This window comes from Rhinolophus sinicus, linkage group LG15 (assembly GCF_036562045.2).
Source record: "Rhinolophus sinicus isolate RSC01 linkage group LG15, ASM3656204v1, whole genome shotgun sequence".
NCBI classification, from domain to species: Eukaryota; Metazoa; Chordata; class Mammalia; order Chiroptera; family Rhinolophidae; genus Rhinolophus; species Rhinolophus sinicus.
In genome coordinates, this window is record NC_133764.1 from 9,109,442 (window position 1) to 9,130,314 (window position 20,873).

Genomic DNA, 20,873 nt, shown 5'->3' on the forward strand with positions numbered 1-20,873 from the left:
ATAGTGGCTCAGAGAGTTTAAAAAAAAAAAGACCTACCCATTATCTGGATTCAAAACCAAGTCTTGCCCCATGCAGCTTGACCAATGAAATGCTGATTAAGAAGGTAAGCTGGCCCTCCTTATTCTTAAAGGACGTCAGCAAAGCTATCTGTGCACATATCATGAGGAAGGACTATGAGTTTTTCAGAGTCACAGAAAGGAATTATGACAGAAAATCAACACAGGGAGTTTTTTCATAATAAACTTTTAATTAACAGGCGTGGACAAATTATTCTTGAACATATTTCAATTTTAATATATAATGTAAGAATGTAGAATGCATTCTATCAAGGAAAGGAGAAACTTACAAATAAAATATTTTGACTAAAGAACAAAAACACAAATGTAAGAAATCAAAACCAACTTTGGAGTTATCTGAGCTCAGCCTTCTGCAGAACTGTGCAATGCCGGGAACCAGGAGTCCCCTGTTGCTTCATGAGGCAAATGGGTACTTCCACCTCAAAATGGCTCCATCTGCACTTACACTAATGATGTACTGATTTCCCGGACTTATCCGGATATGCATGATGTTGCCACTGTGCCCAATCCCAACGTGAGTCACTTCACCCTCGTTATAATCCCAAACTTTGACCAGATGGTCATCTCCACCTGAAAAAGACATTTATATGGCATTGCTGTAACAGAATAAACAGCTCTGATTTCAAATAACTGGATCATTTTCAACCCATCCCCCATGTGCTAACTTAAAGGAAGAAAATACGTTTGTATAATAACACTTTTCCTTGATTATAAAAGTCTAGATCTGTTATAGAAAATTCGGGGGGAAAATACAAAGAGGTGACATCACCCTTGATCCCACCACCCCAAAATAACCACTAGTAACATCTTGGTTTAGTTCCTGCCAGTGTTTTTTTCATAAGTGTACAGGTATACATGTATATCTGTGTATGTGATTGTGATCACACCATGTCTGGTTTTATACCTTGTTTTCAGTAAAAGTAGTTGTGAGACTAATTCATTGGGGGCATCTATTTGTTAATATCCTGAAGAATCAAAGAGACTGGCAGGAAGTGATATTGATGTTGTTCCAACAGGCATGTTGTGTGGTAAATGCCCCCTGGAAATGCTGATTTAAAAGCCTGGCATTTTAGGGTGGCCGGTTAGCTCAGCTGGTTAGAGCGTGGTGATAATAACACCAAGGTTGCCAGTTCGATCCCCATGTGGGCCACTGTGAGCTGTGCCCGCCTTAAAAAAATAAAAAATTAAAAAATAAAAGCCTGGCATTTTAGACGTCAACAGGAAATAACAGAGCAAGACATGCTGGACAGCCCAAGCCATTTAAGGCTCATTTGTATCATTGAAGCCTACCACAAAAAAGCCAGCAATGGGGCCGGCCCGGTGGCTCAGGCGGTTAGAGCTCCATGCTCCTAACTCTGAAGGCTGCCGGTTTGATTCCCACATGGGCCAGTGGGCTCTCAACCACAAGGTTGCCAGTTCAATTCCTCGAGTCCCGCAAGGGATGGTGGGCTCTGCCCCCTGCAACTAAGATTGAACACGGCACCTTGAGCTGAGCTGCCGCTGAGCTCCCAGATGGCTCAGTTGGTTGGAGCGCGTCCTCTCAAGGTTGCTGGTTCGACTCCCGCAAGGGTTGGTGGGCTGTGCCCCCTGCAACTAGCAACGGCAACTGGACCTGGAGCTGAGCTGCACCCTCCACAACTAAGACTGAAAGGACAACTTGAAGCTGAACAGAACCCTCCACAACTAAGATTGAAAGGACAACAACTTGACTTGGAAAAAAGTCCTGAAGAACACACTGTTCCCCCAATAAAGTCCTGGTCCCCTTCCCCAATAAAATCTTAAAAAAAAAAAAAAAAAAAAAAAACCAGCAATGTAAGGCTTAGCTTTTCTTTGTGCCCCAAAGGCTCCTGGGCAAATGTTTCCTCTCATTGAAATACGACTTCTGGATTTTACTTTCCCAGCCACACTGGCTGAGTGCTCAGGCCTGAATCAAAACACATTGCCCTTTAGACTGTTCTGTGGTCCCTTCCAGTTGCCTCCCGCCTGGGAGTTCCATGTTCCTATGTAAATAAGTCGGGCTTGGCTTTCTGTTCCAATCCCAGGACTAACCTGTAACAAAGTACACTCCTTCCAGTGTGATATCCATACCGTTGATTGACCCCGACAAGGAACCTTCCAACTCTCTGATTACCGACCCATCAAACACTTCCCAGTAAGCAATCTGGAATTCAGGAGAGAAGCATTAGGCAGGATCTAGCTCAGTGGAATCATCCACACACATGCTAACAGAAGATGGTTCGACTTTATATAGAAGGTAGTAAAAATGCATCGTGGGGTGATACATCGGCTGAAATTATAAATAGGCTAAAACAGGGGGTGGAGAAACCATTTTAATATTTTTAGTATTGGCTTTTAAATTTGCATTCTATTTAAAGAGCTGTTGATATGCTGGTAAACCCAAACTGTGACAGAAAGTGCTTTTGATGAGATAAAGCAGATTGAGTCTGAAGCAAGCTGTAAAAGAAAAAGGAAACAGCCACACGGCATCCGCTTTCCCCACTTCTGTCCTTGGAGCAGGCCAGTGGAGCTTCAGACCCGGTGGGAGGTTGAAGCATTTCCTTCCTTCAGCTTGGGGAAAGAGCAGTCCGGAAAGTTCTGGAGACTGGGCCTTACAAAGTCACGGGCCAGCCCTTCCTGTTCTTCACCCCACCCTTATCCCCAACCTTCTCTTCTGCCTCAAAGCAATAAAGCATTCTACAGGGTGGAGTTTGCAAGCAAATTGATAAGATCGGTCCCCTCCTGGGGAGGGACACTAGGTTAGGGGTGGAGTGGGGGAAGACCGGAGCTCAAGAAGGGAGATTTTTCTCTGAGTATACGACTTTTATGCTTTTTGAACTTTGAAACTTAAAAGTATACAGCCTACTCAAAAATACAATTTCTTTCTAAACAAAGAGTACTTGACCAGGAATCAGGAATATGAACTTGGGCATACATTTCGCCCCTTTCTCTCGATTTCATGTTGATGGAAACTTGCTGTGTTCCAGTCATTATGCCAGGAATCTGTATTCCTCTGAATGTAGCTAGAAATTGTGTATACTATTAAATATATACAGAGGGTGCCAAAAAATGTATACACATTTTAAGAAAGGAAAAACCTGTATTAAAATTACACTGATGAGCACCACTTTGAGCACCTTTTGTAATTGCAGAAGTCAAAGGTGACTTGTATTTATCTTTTGTTATCGGTATATATTAAGTATTAGAATTTTAATACAGGTTTTTCCTTTCTTAAAATGTGTATACATATTTTTGGCACCCTCTATGTGTGTGTGTGTGTGTGTGTGTATAATTTCTATTGATGCTTGATTGCTTTAATATAAAGTTCTGTTTTCATAGTGAAAATGTAGAGGACTATAAAAGCACAGCAATAATTTTATTTCTCAGTAAGTACACCCATAAAAGCAGTTTGTGCTTGACTACACGCTTTCTTGGCCTAAGAAGTCAAAGTCTCTCCTGGGCAGACTTATCAAGCCTCAGGCTTTCCTGAATATCCTCTGCTTGGGATGGTCTTCCCAGAGATGTCAGCATGGTGAGGTCCTTTTGTCACTCGGGTCTCAGTTCAAACGTTATCTCCTTAAGGAGGTCTTCACTGACCATCCTAGCTTTCTTCCCCAAGCCAGTATTATATAACCTGTTCTATTTTCTTTTCAGCTCTTTCACCACCTCATATCATTTTGGTCACATTACTCATTGTTCATTCATATATTTCTTTACATGTGTACTGTCCAATTCCATCCCCTCCCGCCCATAATAAATACATAAAATAAGTAAGCTCCATGACAGCAAGGACACTATCATGTCCCCAGTACTTAGAAGAGTTTTACAGATTTATGATTTATGGTTTAAACATTCTGATAAAAGTCTAATAAGAGCGAAATAGACTGTTTCAAGTCTCACAAACTGAAACCTAAAATATAGCAGCTGTCACACTAATGTAGAAACTCTATGAACCATATACAAAGCATTTATAGTGATGTTGTGGTTAACTCCCTACTATCCATTCTAAGAGGAAGCCCTCTTAGACCATAGGTCAAACAGGGGGTTGGGGGCTGCACAGGCCGAAGCCAGTTTGGGCCAATGAAGCACAAAGAAACTAACAAGGCCAATGTACAGAGACTGGAGTTGAGGCAGACCCAACAACATTCTACCTGTGTCAGGCAAATCCTAGTTGGATGGGGCAGTATTTCTTGGCTTTTTATGCCAAAGTGTCTTTGGGCAGTAGTCCTCAATCACCTGGGAAGCTTAAACAGGAAAAAGCTCCACTCCTAGATTCTTATTTGGGGTGGTGGGAGGTGGGGGGGGGGGCTTGGAGGGGCACTTTGAGTATGTTTCCTACAATATTTTTATACTTTTAACTCATCAATTGTTTCTGTAGCTAGTCTGAATTAGAGCAAATCCGTTAGCTGGATGTGCAGGTAATTGGGCTGATCTGATATGGCTGGCGGGGTGGGTGATACCTTAGTGTCCTGGCCCCGCCATGGCCTCTCTCCTAAAGCCTATTGTTTGCTCCAAGGGGAAACATTCCCCTTGGACCAATCTCCACCCATGGACATGAACTCTCCACCTTAAGAGATTTTTAACACATCGATGAAGTAGAGTGCTAAGCGATGAGGAGCTCTAGTGACAATCGGTTTGAATTTAGTCAAAGTGACAGCTGATTTGGGCACAGCCAACTCCTTTCCAGCCTCAGAAATTTCCTAAAAATAAAAACGAATGTGTACTGAGTACCTACTATGTGCAGGCACCCTGCTATTAGCATTATACACGAGCACGCCTTTAATCTTCACAGCAACTCTGTGAGGTCAGTGGTATCATCATTCCATTCTACAGATGAGGAAGGGATGGCACCAGAGGGTTACATGGCATTTCCAAAGTCACACTGATCAATAGCAAAACCGTCATCTGAACTGGCATGACTCCAGAACCTGCACCCTCAGCCACATCACTTCACTGCTTTTCTCTTGTACCAAAAAGATCTTGAAAAAAATAAAAATTAGAAAAAAAAAGATCTTGACTCTTGCCAACAGTACTCACCTTTCTGTCTGTCCCACAGGTGATGATCTGGAACTCTTCAGGGTGATAACAAACACACTGGAATAAGGTGTTCGCCAGGATCATCTGGTTCCTTCTAAGATGTCTGAAAAACAGATTCAGAAGCTTGAAACTTGACTTTCTGTTCCCTAGAAAAGTTATTTAGTGTGCAAACTGGATTTGGGACAAGCTTGGATTGGGGTTGGTTTATTTATCCCAGGCAGACTTCCTCTTACTCTGCCTACTCCATTTGCATTCTCACAGAGCACCTATGGTGCAGTCAGAAGATACTGGATGGGGCCTTTCTACACGACTACACACAGGACTCAATGAAAAGCCTCAAATTCCAGGGAAAAGGAAGTAAGAGAGGCTGAACACAGAGTCAACCTGTTGTCTGCTACACAAAGTACTATATTCCGGAGGCTGCCATTTTAAAGTGAAGGTCTCTACAAGCTGAGCAGCAAAGCGCGGGGAAGGGCTTTATAAAAATTGATGGTACTGAGCCTAACCTCTAGGGATTTGGATTCAGTAGCTTGGGATGAAGCCCACATATCTGCATTTTTGAATCGGCATCTTAGTTGATTCTAATGTGCACATAGTTTGAGAAACACTGCTTTAGGTACGTATCAAAAAATGTGGAAATTAGCTTCTGCTTCCATAGATGATGCGGTTGAGCCGCCATTTCACAGGCCAGACTCTGCTGGCGAAAATAATGCTCCTTCTGCACAGTTTCTTCTCGTTATGGACATTTTCAAATATGGTATCTGAATTGACCATTTTTAAAGATTTTGGCACAAATTAACCCAATATTCCTGCTACAGAACAAGGAGGCTTTAAAATATTGAGGTGGTCACAAACCATTCATGGAAATAAGCATAGACATGCCCTTCTAATTATAGGTTTTCCCAATGGGAAGTCCAAGTGTAAGCTAACACCTCCCACAAGTGGGGTCCTTGGACTAGCAGCCCCAGGGGCATTACAAATGCAGCATCCCAGATACCACTCTAGATCTACTGAATTGAAATCTAGATTAGTACAAGATCCCCAGGTGAGTTGTATGCACATCAAAGTTAGAAACACGCAGAGCCAGAAGACAGAAGCTTGCTTTTTAATGTATTAAATAAGAAGTGTTCTATCTTTGTCTTTAGTTCCCATTCTCTTCTCTGATCAAGAACGTTTCATATTTATATATCTATATCTATATATCTCTATCTATCTATCTATCTATCTATCTTTTTTTTTTTCCCTCTCACCTCTGTACTTAATCAAGTCTAATGTATTTATTCACACAAGCCAGGCATCTTAGGAGTGGTAGCAGGTAGCAGGGTGCTGGGCAGGGAGAAGGGTTGGGGGAATAGGGCCTAATTCTAAATAATAACACATAGCAAAAATGCTTTTAGTAAAAAAAGAAAAAGAATCAACCTTGAAAGTCCTTGAATTACTCCAACAATAAAGTTTACATGCTTTGGTCGCAGTGGTTGGAGTCAGTTAACTCTGTGGGGGTAGCAATATGCGTACAGTGTAAGAGTCCTGAGAATATGGCCAACTGAGGGAAAGGGCAACTTACGCCAACGCCACCCCCATAGCAAGCTCACTCTGGGCTTGACTAGACTGCATGGCATGACCAGGGGAACTGCCTGCATTACTTATTTCCCTTCTCCAGTTTGGGAGAACACTTAGAATTGAATTAGTATAAGTTAAATCATGCTTCACCTTGTGTATCCAGAAAGTGACTTCCCTGTCTGTCCAGAAACTTCTAACATCCAGCTCTTCCTGGAAACTAACACCCTTTCTACCAGTGTCTGTAAACCCCAAGCAGTCATGGAGATGAATAGCTTCTGATGAACTTCCCTGACTGTTGCCTTAAGTAGGATTTCCACCTTTCATTTGAATCTTCTCTCAAGTTCAATAAAATGCTAGCATTGTTGGGTCTGTAAGTGCCACTTCATCCTCCCCATCACAGGTACCTACACAAGGTCCCAAATGATGCAAGTGCCATCTGTGCTGGCTGTGACACACTCCTTGTTGTTCTTCTTCACCCGAATGCAGGACACAGAAGACTTATGCTCCTTCAGGGCCTCCTCCAGCTTCTGGGTCTGGCAGCCTATCTGCCACACTCTCACCTGAAAGCCACAGAGCACAGGCTCTCAATACAGGCTGGGACTTCCAACGAGATAAAAAAAATTCCAAAACCTTTTTCACCTCTGCTCTGTTTGACTTTTTGTTTGTTTTAATTTCCCCTGTTCGCCTCTCAGTTCAGTGGGGGTGGGAATGCTAAGTTGTAGACCAGGAATATTCTTCCATGGAGCCGGAAAAATGATCCCAAACGTCATGCACCTACTTCTACTTTCAGGGCTGAGAAACGTGTCAGATGCCTGCTACTAAAACCAAAAATGCAAGGGCTGCTGCTAACCCAAGTGAAATATGTCCACTCACTTCTGCTGAGCATTGCTCTCAAATTTCCAGTGCCATCAGGAAATCTCTTAGGTACTCAGAGCCATATTTAAACTTTCACATCAGCTGCTCAATTTTAATAATTTAAAAAATCAGTGGGTCTCAACCCCATCAAGACCAATACCCACTTTCCGTAAAAATATTTTCTAATACACTTTTGCTACCCTGAAATGAAATTCATAGGTAATACAACTACCTACGCACAAAATTTCAAAACTGTCAAAATGACGCTCTCACTGTAATAAAAATGGTAAGCAAAAAGAAAGCAATTTAGTATGTCCTGTAATGGATAAATGCTCTGTCACCACTATACTAGAAAACATAATAATGTAGTCAGATGCATATACCTTCTTATAATGAATATGTTGGACTTATTAAAATAAGAAAAGCAGAAATTATTTTGTATAAGTAATATAAGACAATGAAATCACCATAGTGTAGGTGAACACTAGACTAAAAACTAGTGTTAGGATAAGTAATTTATTTGTACCTGGTAAGAGGAAAATAACTTTAAATTCAGTAAGAAAAACATTCTAAAAGATTTTCTTAGTAAAGAAGATGAGGAAGCATGAGGTTATCCCAAATGAACTGGGCCATATTCACTTCTATGGTGTCCAAGTAATTCCCTACATTGTGACACAGGATGGAATAAAGACTATTGCCAAAGAAAACAAATCTCCAGTCTTGAAATCCCACTACATGTGGAGACATACAGTCGGTCTTTTTCTAAGTAGTGTGGTGTGTGTACCAGACAAACAGTCCCAGCACTGGAACCTTGGAGGCACTGGGCATTATAAGCCCTTTAGTTGTGGGATTTCAGCTGGGTTTGGGTATGCTTGGGGGGAAGGGGATAAAAGGGTGGGACTGGAGTCCTTGCAACTCAGGCAACGGCCATTGACCAATGAAAATGGAAGTATTTGAGTATTTTAGCAACTACTGTATTCATACCAGTGCACACCCACGGACCAGCAGCCCTGATCTGTAGTATTTACAAAGACCTTGAAGACTGTGTGTTTTGGAAGGAAAGGTCTGTAATAGCTGTGGGGAATGGCAGGAATGGCTGACACTGTGGAAAGATTGCTGAGCAGGGCCAAGGACAGTGAAGTTGTAATGTGTGATTTCCTTTGGAAGCTCTCATCAGCCAGGGTTCAGGCACCTGGAATGAAGGTGGTCTGGTTCAAGGCAAGTTTGGGCATCAGCAAGGTAGATGCCGCAGAAAGCTGAGGGAGCAAAAACCATGCTGAGGTGTCAGCAACAGCATGGCTGAAGGGGTGAGGGAAGGGAGTAAAGCCATGCGGGTGGTGGTAGGCAGAGAAGGTCATGGTCTCGGGCTAGACCTGTCTATAGAGCACCTGAAATGTGGCAGATCCAGAGATACTCTCCATCTCTGGGAAAATGCACACCAGGTTTTGAAGACTTAGTACAAAACAACGTAAATTACCTCATTAATAGGAGTATTGTTGTCTTCACTTTACACACAGGAAACTAAAGTACAGAGAGGTTAAAAGAACACGCCCCAGGTCGCACAGCTGGGAAGTGGTGGAAGTGAAATCTGAGCCCAAGGCGGTGTGACTGCAAAACCCAAACACTCAGCCACTAATCCGCTTGGCCCAAACTCAGCTGAAGGGAAGGCCTGGGATAGAAAAACAGCTGGGGAGAAAGGGAGGGGAGACACAAAGACGAATGTGTGCATGAAAGATGTTGTAAGCTCCTCGAAATGATGGAAGAAAAAGGTTGAGAGTAATATTTTTAAAACAATGGTCAAAATGTCTGGGTAGTTTAAAGGATTGATTCTAAAAATAGTGTCTCCTTTGAAAGATAAGATTAAAACAATTTATATAACTACGATATTTCAAGGCAAAGAACAAGTATGTATTCCAAAACTGGCAAAACACCAATTTGGATTCATACAGCTTGATTCCGTACAGAACACTGTCATGTCTGCATCTTAAATGTCCTTTCTGTGAACAAATGCACTTATATGTGGATTCTTATTATTAGAACTTTAATTTACAATGTATTTTAGGGTTTCATCAAAATGTTAATTTGGTCCTGCCTGACTCCTAGCACAGGTGAAAAAATAAAAAATCAAGTAATTGACCTCCAATGAAGCAGTTGTCCTAAATTGAGGGTTATTTTTAAAAGATTCTGCCTTCAAGAACAATACCTCCCCTTCCCCGCCGCCGCTGATGACCCTTTTACAGTCACTGGTGGTAGCGATGGCTGTCACTCCGATCCTGTGGGCATTGTTAATGACATACAGCAACCGGCCTGTCTCTGGGGTGAAGGCTCGGATTTTACCATCGTCCCACGCTGGCATGAAAGGAAAACAAAGGGTAGGCAGAATCAGTATATCATATTCTCTCTGCAGCCGGTTGCTCTCCTAAAGCATTAATGAGAGTCAGGATTAGGGAGCAGTGGGGGTCATGGAAGAAAGAGGCCAGTCCCCTACCAACTGCCAGGAATCATATCCCCCTTTCTCCCGATTCCCCAAACTGATCATACCTGGCTGAGGGACATGAGTGGCTTGAAGCTGCCTCCAGGTGCACCCCACTCCAGGAGAGAGAAGTTGGGGTGGAGAGGAAGGAGGGAGGCCAGCTTCACCTCTCCCAGGAACTGCAAAACTTTAACATTCAGCTAGCTAGTGGACATCACACCTGGGGTGTATAATTTAACATCCCCAAATAAATGTTGGCCCTCCCCCACCTTTAAGCCAGATGCTCTGTCCCCCATTCCCACTATTTTCCTCATCTCAATAAAATTTGCCCATCTATCCAGTTGCTCAAGCCAAGAACTTCAGAGTTATTCTTGATTCCTCTCTATTCCATCCACCCAACTAACCCAACATCCAATCCGTCAGCAAGTCCCATCAGCTCTACAGTTAAAAATTATCCCAAGTCTGAACACTTCCTAACCCCTCCACTGGGGTGACCCTCACCCAAGCCACTAGCATCTCTCTCTTGAATTATTATAACATCTTCTTCTCTGGACTTAGAGTCTTGCTCCCCTATAATCAATGATCTGTGCAGGATTCCGGGTGAATATCTGAGAACCATGTTAGCTCCTTGATCAAGAACTTCCAAAGCCACACCTCCTCTATACCACTCTCTGACCTCAGCCTAACCCTTTAAGCTCCGGATACACCGGTCTTCTTTCTAGTCCTCAAATACACCAAGTGATTTCCTCAAGGCCTTTATACTTGCTGTTCCCTCTGCCTGGAATGTTCTTCCCCTGTGTCTTCACATGGCTGACATCATCTTTTAAGTAGGATGCTCAAGGCAGATCCCATTTCAGCAAAGACTTGAGGAAGTGAGAGGGTGAGGGATAAGTCGTGGAGCTAGCTGGGAAAAGAACATTCCAGGCAGCCCAGAGGGCTAGAGTAAAGACCCTGCATGCAGTGTGTGTGAGGAATAGCGAAGGAGCAGTTATGGCTAGCAGGGGCAACTGGGAAGAGACACAGTCAGAGGTAAGGAGGTGGAAGTGGGAGCGGTGTGGTCACGTAGGGCCTTGTAGGCAATTGCAGGGGTTTGTCCTTTATTCTCTGAGAGTAAAAGATCTTTGAACCCTAGGAATGGCATGATCTGACTTTGACTTTAAAAAGCGATTTCTGGCTTCTGTGTTTAGAATAGACTGAGGGAGATGAATGGTAGGCAGGGGCAGAACCAGGGAGACATGGTAAGAAGCTACTAGGATAATCTAGGAGAGAGATGATGGTGGCTAAGACAAGGAACAAAGATGATGAGAAGTGATGGAAACTTGGATATACTCTGAAGAGGGGACCATTAGGGACAAATGGATGTGGGCTATAAAAGAGGAGGTAATAAGGACTTCAGTGTTTGTTAGCTTTGTGTGTGTGTAAGCTAAGAACTCCTGGTGGCCACTATGTGGTGAAAAAAACATGCCCAAGAGAGAGGCCAACATGTAGGAAACAAAGCCAAGAAAAGAGAGGCTCGATTAGAAGCAAGGAGGCAGGGCACAGTGGGAGGCTGCTCCAGATCATCTACATGGAGAGACTAGTGTTTAATGAGAATGACAAGACCCACAGCCACAGCCAGAGCCAGAAGCCGAACGACGTCAGCGTTACCTGAAATGATGCTCTTGCCGTCTCTCATGAAGTCAATGCTGTGGCAGGTCATGTTGTGGACAGTGATCCGCAGCAGCTCCCTGTTGGACAGCGTGTGCCACACTCTAATATCCTCCTTGGCACAGGTGGCAAATAGCTCAGCAGTGCCACTGAAAAGAAGCCCCCACAAGAATAAGAGATGCAACCATAAAAGATGCAGTATTTCTTAGATGCATGTTTGACACTAAAATGTGTTTCATGAGGATATAGGGAAGGATGTCTTTTAGGCACCAATTATCTCGAGGCTTGATGGTCTTCTAGATTGCTTGTGTAAAATGGCACTGGATGCCCACAAATCATCTGTGAACAATCTTTTACAGTCCTTTCCTTTGAGGAAGGGTTGGGGCAAAGTTGCTCAAAAAAGAAAATGTCAATGTAAAAGTCTTTCAATAGCGTGGTAGACTGGAGGATAACAAGCAACATTTCCTGAAATAAAGTACATCTGTGAAATATTTATTTAAAAGAGGCTAAATAAAACTTTTCTTGTAAAGTAGATAATCATTAAAATTTCAAAGAAGAAAATGACAAGGCTGCTAGAATTCATGTTTGCCGATACCCAGAATGCTTCTTTGCTTAGTTATGAGAAAATATGAGATTGTGGACAAGGAAGAGCATCCCAGACTAATTGGCCTGTCAGGTTTTTTTTTTTTTTTTTCAAGAACAACTTGTAAATAGGATGAAAAATACCAAGTTGTCAAAAAATTACAGATTATTCCAATTTGGATATGAAAAGGAGTAATACTAGGGTACAATAAAAACCACTTGCTTGGGGCCGGCCCAGTGGCTCAGGCTGTTAGAGCTCCATGCTCCTAACTCCGAAGGCTGCCAGTTCGATTCCCACATGGGCCAGTGGGCTCTCAACCACAAGGTTGCCAGTTCAATTCCTCGCGTCCTGCAAGCGATGGTGCAACTAAGATTGAACACGGCACCTTGAGCTGAGCTGCTGCTGAGCTCTCAGATGGCTCAGTTGGTTGGAGCACATCCTCTCAACCACAAGGTTGCTGGTTTGACTCCCACAAGGGATGGTGGGCTGCGCCCCCTGCAACTAGCAACAGCAACTGGACCTGGAGCTGAGCTGCACCCTCCACAACAAAGATTGAAAGGACAATAACTTGACTTGGAAAAAAGTCCTGGAAGTACACACTGTTCCCCAATAAAGTCCTGTTCCCCTTCCCCAATAAAAAAAAAAACGAAAAAAACACACCACCTGCTTTATCAGTATGAATTTCTAGCTACAGTCTGTGTGTAGACTGGGCTAAGTTTTATATTTAAATACCTCTCAAAAACTTTCTACATATCATTTCTCTTACTTTTAAGATCTACTCACTTTTGAATTGATAAAAAAATAAGTGGATATTTTCCACATATTTAGCTTTGGGACTCAGAGTAAAATTATAATGCTGAACTAGTTACTTCGAAAGAGTAAGTGCTAAACAGGACAGCAGATGAGATGGAGCTCCTTGGCAGGCAGTCCTGATTGACAGAGATCAAATCAAGCCCATCTTAAAATAATAATATTTAACATAAGAGAAGTTTTACTTGGATACGGCCTTCAGTGACTAAGCTCCTCCCTTGGGGAAAGTGAGCTCTTAAAGAGGTATATAGAGCCCTCATGAAAATCAAATATCATAGAATGAATACACCCAGAGAACTTTCCAAACTCTCCCTACCCTTGACAGTCCACTTACTCAAGAGTCACGTCTAGTCCACAATGAGCCATTCTAGTAGTAGATTGTCTTTAATTTAGAATCTGAAAGATTAAGTTCCAGAAAAAAACAAACTGATTGGATCAAGATGGTGCACTAGGCCCATATGCTTCCTCCCTCCCATCTAAAATCCCATGAAAGTGATATAGAGATAGAGATGATAAAAACAGAGATAGATATAGGTATTTAGAGATACATTTTTTTTCTTAACAATACAGGAAAGAGAAAAGATTATCATTAAATAGGCCAGAAACATTGATGATAAACAGTTATCGGCCAGATAAAATCTGTAGAGAAACAAAACTAAGAGAATTCATCATCAGAGACCTATATTTCAAAAAAAAAAAAAAAGAAAGAAAGAAGAAAAAAAAAAAGCTAAACAAAGTTCTATAGGCTGAAAGGAAATTACACCAGATGGCAACTGAGATATTTAAGAAAGAATGAAGAGCATCAGAAATGCTCAACTATGTGGGTAAGCACAGAGGTTTATCTTTTTCTTTTCTTCTCTTAAATTCTTGAAAAGATTTATGACTGCTTAAAGCAAAAGTTATAATATGAAACTGATGGGTTTATGACAGAAATAGGTATACATGAAAACAATTGCACTAAGGATAAGAGTGTGTTTAAGGGAAATATACTGTTGCAAAATTCCTATACTGTATTTTACTTAAAGTAATTCAATATTAATTCTAGGCAGACTCTTATATGTTAAATATTCATACTGTCATCCTTAGAGCAACCACCAAAAAATTCATGCAAAGATACATAGCTAGAAAGCCAATAGAGCAATTAAAATATAATGCTAACAACATTCGATTAAAACAAAAGGTGGCAGGAAAGAACTAATAGAACAACAGATGAGATAAAAGAAAACAATAACAAAATCAAAGATTTAATACAACTGGAGCGGCCAGTTAGCTCAGTTGGTTAGAGCGCGATGCTCTTAACAAGGTTTCATTCCCACATGGGCCACTGTGAGGTGCGTCCTCCACAACTAGATTGAAACAACCACTTAATTTGGAGCTGATGGGTCCTGGAAAAACACACTTAAAAATAATAAAAGTTAAAAAAAAAAACCCAAAACTTAAAAAAAAAACCCATATAATTGGAGAATCCGTATTTTTGTCAGGAGCAGCCTGCTCGCCATGTCAGTGTCACTTTGGCGGTCGTGCACTAAGTTCGTGTGACTTGTGTCTACTCAGCCCTGCACCTGGCCTGCGTGTGTCAGCACGTGACTTGCGTGAAGTTTCTTCTGTAGTCTGGGCTGAGGGACTCTCCAGACTTCACGGGCATCCTGGCTCAGCAGCTCACACGGAGCACAGACATCCTTCAGTGCTTTGGCTGCAGTGTGAAGATGCAAGGGTGTTTCTGAACAAAGGCAGTGAAACACCTGGTGACTTATGTCCTGCTGCTTGAGTCGCCACCAGGTCCAGTGAGATGATGGCTAGCCCTCTGTCCCCACTCCCCACCTCGCACTCTCCCCTCCAGCTGAGGACTCCCAGGGGACGTGGTAACTGGCTTCCAGGTGGGAGGACAGGCACCCTGGGCTCTTGAGCACACTCAGAATCTCCTTAACCTGCATCTCACCCTTTGCACCCTGCAAGTGGACTTACAGGATCTTTGTGCATCAGTGTCTGGGCTCCTAGAGAAGCATGTGGCGTGCATGAATGTAATACAGTACATGTACTTGTATGTATGTATTTGTATGTATATGTGAGATAGATGTTTTATAGTAAATATTATGTGGTGAGGCAATGATCATGTTAAAAATATAAGAATTTGCTATTAGCTTGAGACATAAATCATAATTGGCCTATTTACTTTTTCTTTCATAGGCATTTCTTGGCCATTACAATGGTTTAGATTTTGGTTTTGTAGCCAGGAAATAAGTGCTTATAATCTGTTTTATTTATACAGACATTCATAAGGAATTAATTATAAATTCTATATTCTAAGCACTGCTGGTTAAGCTATGTTTTGATCCTGAAGTGATTATTTTTTTTTTATTAGACAAGTTCTGTATTGGCTCCCTTTATGTAATAAATACACATAAAAATGTAAAAATAAAATTTAATATAACTATATCAAAAATTACATTAAATATAAATGGACTAAATATTTCAAATAAAAAATAGAGGTTATTAGATTGGCTAGAAAAGCAAGGAAATTGTATGTTGTTTCAAGAGATACACTTTAAATATAAAGATACAATATATTGAAAAAAATATTGACAATAAAAAGATTTTTTTAAAAGATATATCTTACAAAGAGTAAGAAAGTTGGAATGAGTATATTACTATACAAAGAGATTTCAAATCAAAGAGAATTATTAGAGACAAAGAGAGACACTTAATGATAAAAATGTCAATAAATCAGAAGATATGACCATACACACACACACACACACACACACACACACGCACAGAGGGTGCCAAAAAAAGTACATACATTTTAAGAAAGGAAAAACCTGTATTAAAATTGTAATACTCAATATATACCAATAACAAAAGATGAATACAAGTCATGTTTATACATTGTTTTTGGCACCCCCAATATATATATAAAACAGAGCTTCAAACATATATGAGGCAGACTAACAAAAATTAAGGAAGACATTTATATTCATTGCATGAAATTTTGACACCCTTCTCTCAGTAACTGAAACAAGTAGATAAAAAATTACTAAGCATAAGAAGATCTGTATGACATTAACAACACATGGACACATAAAAAATGCGTCCATAGAGAAATAAAAAACCTACAAAGTACATAATGAATTATTCCATTTCTATAAATTTCAAAAGCAGATAAAATTAATCTATGGGGCTAGAAGTATAGGTAGTGATTATCTTTAAGGAAGAGGGTGGGAGGGGTATTTTTGAGTAATGGAAACGTTTTATTGTTTGACTAGGGTGGTAGTCATGTAGATGTGGTATTTCACTGAAGAAATTACTTATGATTTATGTGTCTTATGTATGTATGTTATACTTCAATACAAAGATCATTATAATTCCTTTAATACCTAGCCAAACTACCGTGTTTTCCCGAAAATAAGACCGGGTCTTATATTAATTTTTGCTCCATTAGGGCTTATTTTCAGGGGATGTCTTATTTTTTCATGTACAACAATCTACATTTATCCAATTACATTCATGTCATCGTCTTCTGGAACATCATCATTACGTACTAAATACTGATCTCTGGCTGAGATCTTAAGTGGGACTTATTTTCAGGGTAGGTCTTATTTTCGGGGAAACACAGTATCACTCAAGTCTGAGGAAAGAAAAAGAAGAGTTACAAAACCTGAATAGGTCAACAACTATATAATAATTTCAAAAGATAGTGAAAGATCTACTCTTACAAAAGGCACTGAGACCAAATAATTATACAGAAAGCTCCTTAGAAAAAGAAGAAAAAAGTGAGACAGGAAATGACCAATAAATTTTCAAAAAAAATTCACCTGCCAGGAAGCACCAGCCATTTTCACTATTACAAATATTTGGGAAAACCTAATCATGACTCCAGGAACCAAAACTACATTTTATGATCTTAAGAGTTGATTTTCAAATTGAGTCTTGCTACCTGTAGAACAATGATTGTGAGTTTTGAAAATTCAAGCTAAATACTGAGAAAATTCAGAGCAAAAACTGTCTGACCAACTTCAAGGAATGAATCTCACTGATGATAAAATGTGTTTCAAAATCAGATAATGGCAAACAATGACTGAAGCTCTTTTTGATATCAAACTTCTGATGGTTATTTGTTTCACTTGTTTTGTGTGGGTTTTACCAAGAAATACAACAACTAGATCCAGAAGACCTCTTCTGCCTACCACCATTAAGTCTGCCAAATTTGGAAGACCCAAGAGGTATAAAACAAATGACTCGAAAGAAGTTTGAAAAAAGGCACTACTAAGCTTTTTCCAGACAGCATTGGCAAAATGTAGAAAAGGGTTGCCAATCTATTTATCCTTTCTATGATGGATTTAATGGAAAAGCTAACATTCTAAAAAAGCCCAAATTTGAATTATAGAAACTAATGTAGCTGTATGGTGAAGGCAATAGAAAGTCTATTAAAATAATTCACTACTAGAAAAATTTAAGGAGAAAAAATCATAACCTATTATGATTTATTATGATCTATTATGCTATTAGATATTGAAAATGTATCAATAAAATTAAATTTTCTGCACACTGTGTCAAATCTCCATGTTCTTATTATTTTTAAGGGTGAGAATACTTTCCTCTTCTACTTACAATGGAAAGACAATGTCCTGGACAGCTTCAAAGTGACAAGTCGCAATGAGAGTCTCTTTGAAATCTGTGAGGTTGACACAATAAATGTGTGATTCTTCTGTTCCTACAAAAAACTGGTGCCCTTCCCCTCGAAGCGTGATAGAAGTGATGCCACCTTGCAACTGGAGTTTCCTTTAAGGAGAAGCAAAAAGGTGAAGTAGATTGTTTTAATCAACAATTAGTTATTAACCATCTGAAGCATTATAGAGGATACAAATCAGGCATATGACTTGGGACATGCCTTTAAGGAGGTGACGCCATTGGAAAGACAGGAGTTACAATACTGGGTACTCAGGGTCAGCAAAAGGAGAAGCAAACATAGGTTACAATAGTTGGGAAATCTTCATCAGTGAGATACAGTCTGACATAGGTTGTGCATCATGGTAGGATTTGGATAGAGGGAATGTTCCAGGCAGCCATATGGACACAAATGACCATGGCAGTTAAACACGTGATTAATTCAATTTCTGTGAAATACTACTAAAATCAGGGGGATAAAAAACCTTTATGTCAAAGGATGTTATTATAACCTTATTTAAAAGAGTGGCAAGCTGGAAGCATCCTAAATATTCACTTGTAATGGAATGGTTAAATGTTCTGTGGGACAGCAATTTCAAAGAATATTTGCCTTGCCATTAAAATCATGTTTAAAAGATTATGGGAGTATATGTATATGTATTTTACCATAATAACTTTAAAAAGATTATATAGTAATATCAAAAATGTTTATGATGTTTGCATTAAGTAAAAAATCAGAATACAAAATTTTATATACAAAATAAGTACAATTATGTTAAAAATTATATGAATAACGCAGACAAGAAGAAATAAAATGTTAATCATGGCTATCTTCATTAGAACTTTCAGGGATTATTTTATCTTCTTCCACTTTCCAAATCCCCCTGCTCCCCAAATGTTTAATGAATATGAATTTTTTAAAGAAAAAATATAAAAGAATAAAGCCCTAAAAACCCAGTCTTCTCTACAACTAATTTAGTTTTGACAATAAGAATTCAATGGGCAAGGAACCAGCTTGGGAAATGCAGTATTTTACAAAGATTCATGTGTTGGTGGGACATAGAACAGTACATGAAGAAAGGATGGACCCTAAGTCATATCCCAGCCCCTGTACTAACTAGAGCTCTGTGACTCTGGACAAGTTGCCAGAAATCTCTGAGCCTCATTTTACTCAGCTTCAGAATGATTCCTCCTTTACAGGGTTATAGTGAAGATTAGAGAGAATGGAGATAACGTACAGGAGTCCATAGGGGTCAGCCAAGAAATATTGGCTAAATATTGTCATCTAAGTTCCCTAGAAGACAAGGTGAATCCCAGGGCTGCAGGGACAAAGCCAGGGACCCCTGAACGCCAGCGGTTTGTTTTAACACACAACTTCCCCTTCTAGTCTCCATGGCTTCTCACGTGAGTCGCTTTCTCAAACCCAGGGAGGCAGAAATCACTGTATCCAGTTTGAGCCTATGCTGTCACACAGAGTTATTTGGGAGACATGTATAGCAGAAACCTTGTAGTAATTGCTTTGAGTCTAGTTATCTTCATTCAAATGGGAACATTTGTGCATTAAAAGCAAAGGGTTAAAAATTAGGGGGTTAATTTTCTGTTATCACTTTATGTATCCAGAATCTATCCAATATTGTTCTTATATTGCTTGCTCCCTATTCCTCTTCATAAAAACACATAACTGGTCCAAATATATTCTCAATAAGACCTATCCTGAGCACTGAATTGAAAATTGCAACCCGTCCCCACCCTGCTTTAAACCCTAACACCTACTCCACATCCTACTCCATTTATCTCCATTGTTCTCACGACCCTTTAACACTGTGTTCTTTACATGCTTATTAATTGTCTTTTCCTTCCTGCTGGAATGTAAGCTCCACGAGGGCAGGAAACCATTTTCTGCTTTTTTGTTTCCTTTGTTCATCAATGTGTCCCAAGCGCCTAGAATAGTGCCTGGTACATATTCTCAGTACAGATTTGTTTGAATGAAGAAAACTGATTCTCATTCCTACAATGCATATGCAACCACCCCGGCTCCCTTAGAGCCACCAGAGGCCGTACGGGACATATCCGGGGGGATGTGGCTTTTGTTGGAGCTAAGTTCAAGTTCTGCCTCAGCTCTCCGTGAAGTGTCATTCCTGACCTTGCCATCGCGACGAGATCATTCCCTTCTCTGATCTTATTTACAAAATCCATGATACATTTTACTTTATCTGGATCATGAGGTGCTTATATATTATCTTATATTATAATGACTTTTTCATATATACATATATATATGCATATATACCTTATCCCCAAAGCAGACTGTAAATTATGAGAAAGCAAAGACCATATCTCATTTTATTTTTTAATAGCTAGCTTCTAGCACATTCGTTTGGATGGAGGAGGTGCTTAATAAGTATGTGTTAATGATGATGCATAAAGCTTTATTTTATTTTAATTAGATAAGCCATGAAAAGTACATAGCGTAGTGTCTGGTACACAGAAATATCTGGGAATATTTGTGATTTGTATTAAAATTTGTATTCAAATGTATTAACTACTAGCATAGTGCCTGGAACATAATAGGTACCCATTGCATAATAGGTTTCATTGAATAAACCAATTTTGAAAGTTTGATATTTGAGGTTATTTGTTGGGTAAGTTTATAACAGCATATTTCCTCTGTCATAGCTCAATGTATTAGCTAAGTACAAATGTATGTATTTATTAGAAGGGCAGTATTCTCCTGGGTAATAGTGGACTACTTTGGTTTGATTCAACGTAAGCCATTGTCTTTTCATTGGCAAAGAAATCACCATCTATTATGATTCCCACTCCTCACTTTGCCAGTCTCACTTACTGTGCTTCCCTGAAAATAAGATCTAGCCGGACAATCAGCACTAATGTGTCTTTTGGAGCAAAAATTAATATAAGACTCGGTCTTATTTTACTACAATATAAGACCGAGTCAATATAATATAATATAATATAATATAATATAATATAATATAATATAATATAATATAATATAATATAATATAATATAATATAATATAATATAATATAATATAATATAATATAATATAATATAATACTGGGTCTTATATTAATTTTTGCTCCAAAAGACACATTAGAGCTGATTGTCCAGCTAGGTCTTATTTTCAGGGAAACACGGTAGTTGCC

The 20,873-nt window shown here is 39.9% G+C and overlaps 1 protein-coding gene across 1 annotated transcript in view; it reads right to left on the minus strand.

The window, feature by feature from the left end:
- Positions 1 to 268: 268 nt before the first annotated feature.
- Positions 269 to 20,873, minus strand: part of CFAP52 (cilia and flagella associated protein 52) — a 39,708-nt gene continuing 19,103 nt past the window's right edge. The window contains exons 8-14 of the mRNA XM_019755226.2: positions 17,649 to 17,819; positions 11,648 to 11,796; positions 9,731 to 9,876; positions 7,081 to 7,232; positions 5,113 to 5,215; positions 2,128 to 2,239; positions 269 to 648 (exon numbers count right to left, since the gene is read on the minus strand). Coding sequence (XP_019610785.2) covers positions 473 to 648; positions 2,128 to 2,239; positions 5,113 to 5,215; positions 7,081 to 7,232; positions 9,731 to 9,876; positions 11,648 to 11,796; positions 17,649 to 17,819 — 1,009 coding nt within the window. The 3' untranslated portion in view covers positions 269 to 472. The remainder of the gene's footprint in view (positions 649 to 2,127; positions 2,240 to 5,112; positions 5,216 to 7,080; positions 7,233 to 9,730; positions 9,877 to 11,647; positions 11,797 to 17,648; positions 17,820 to 20,873) is intronic.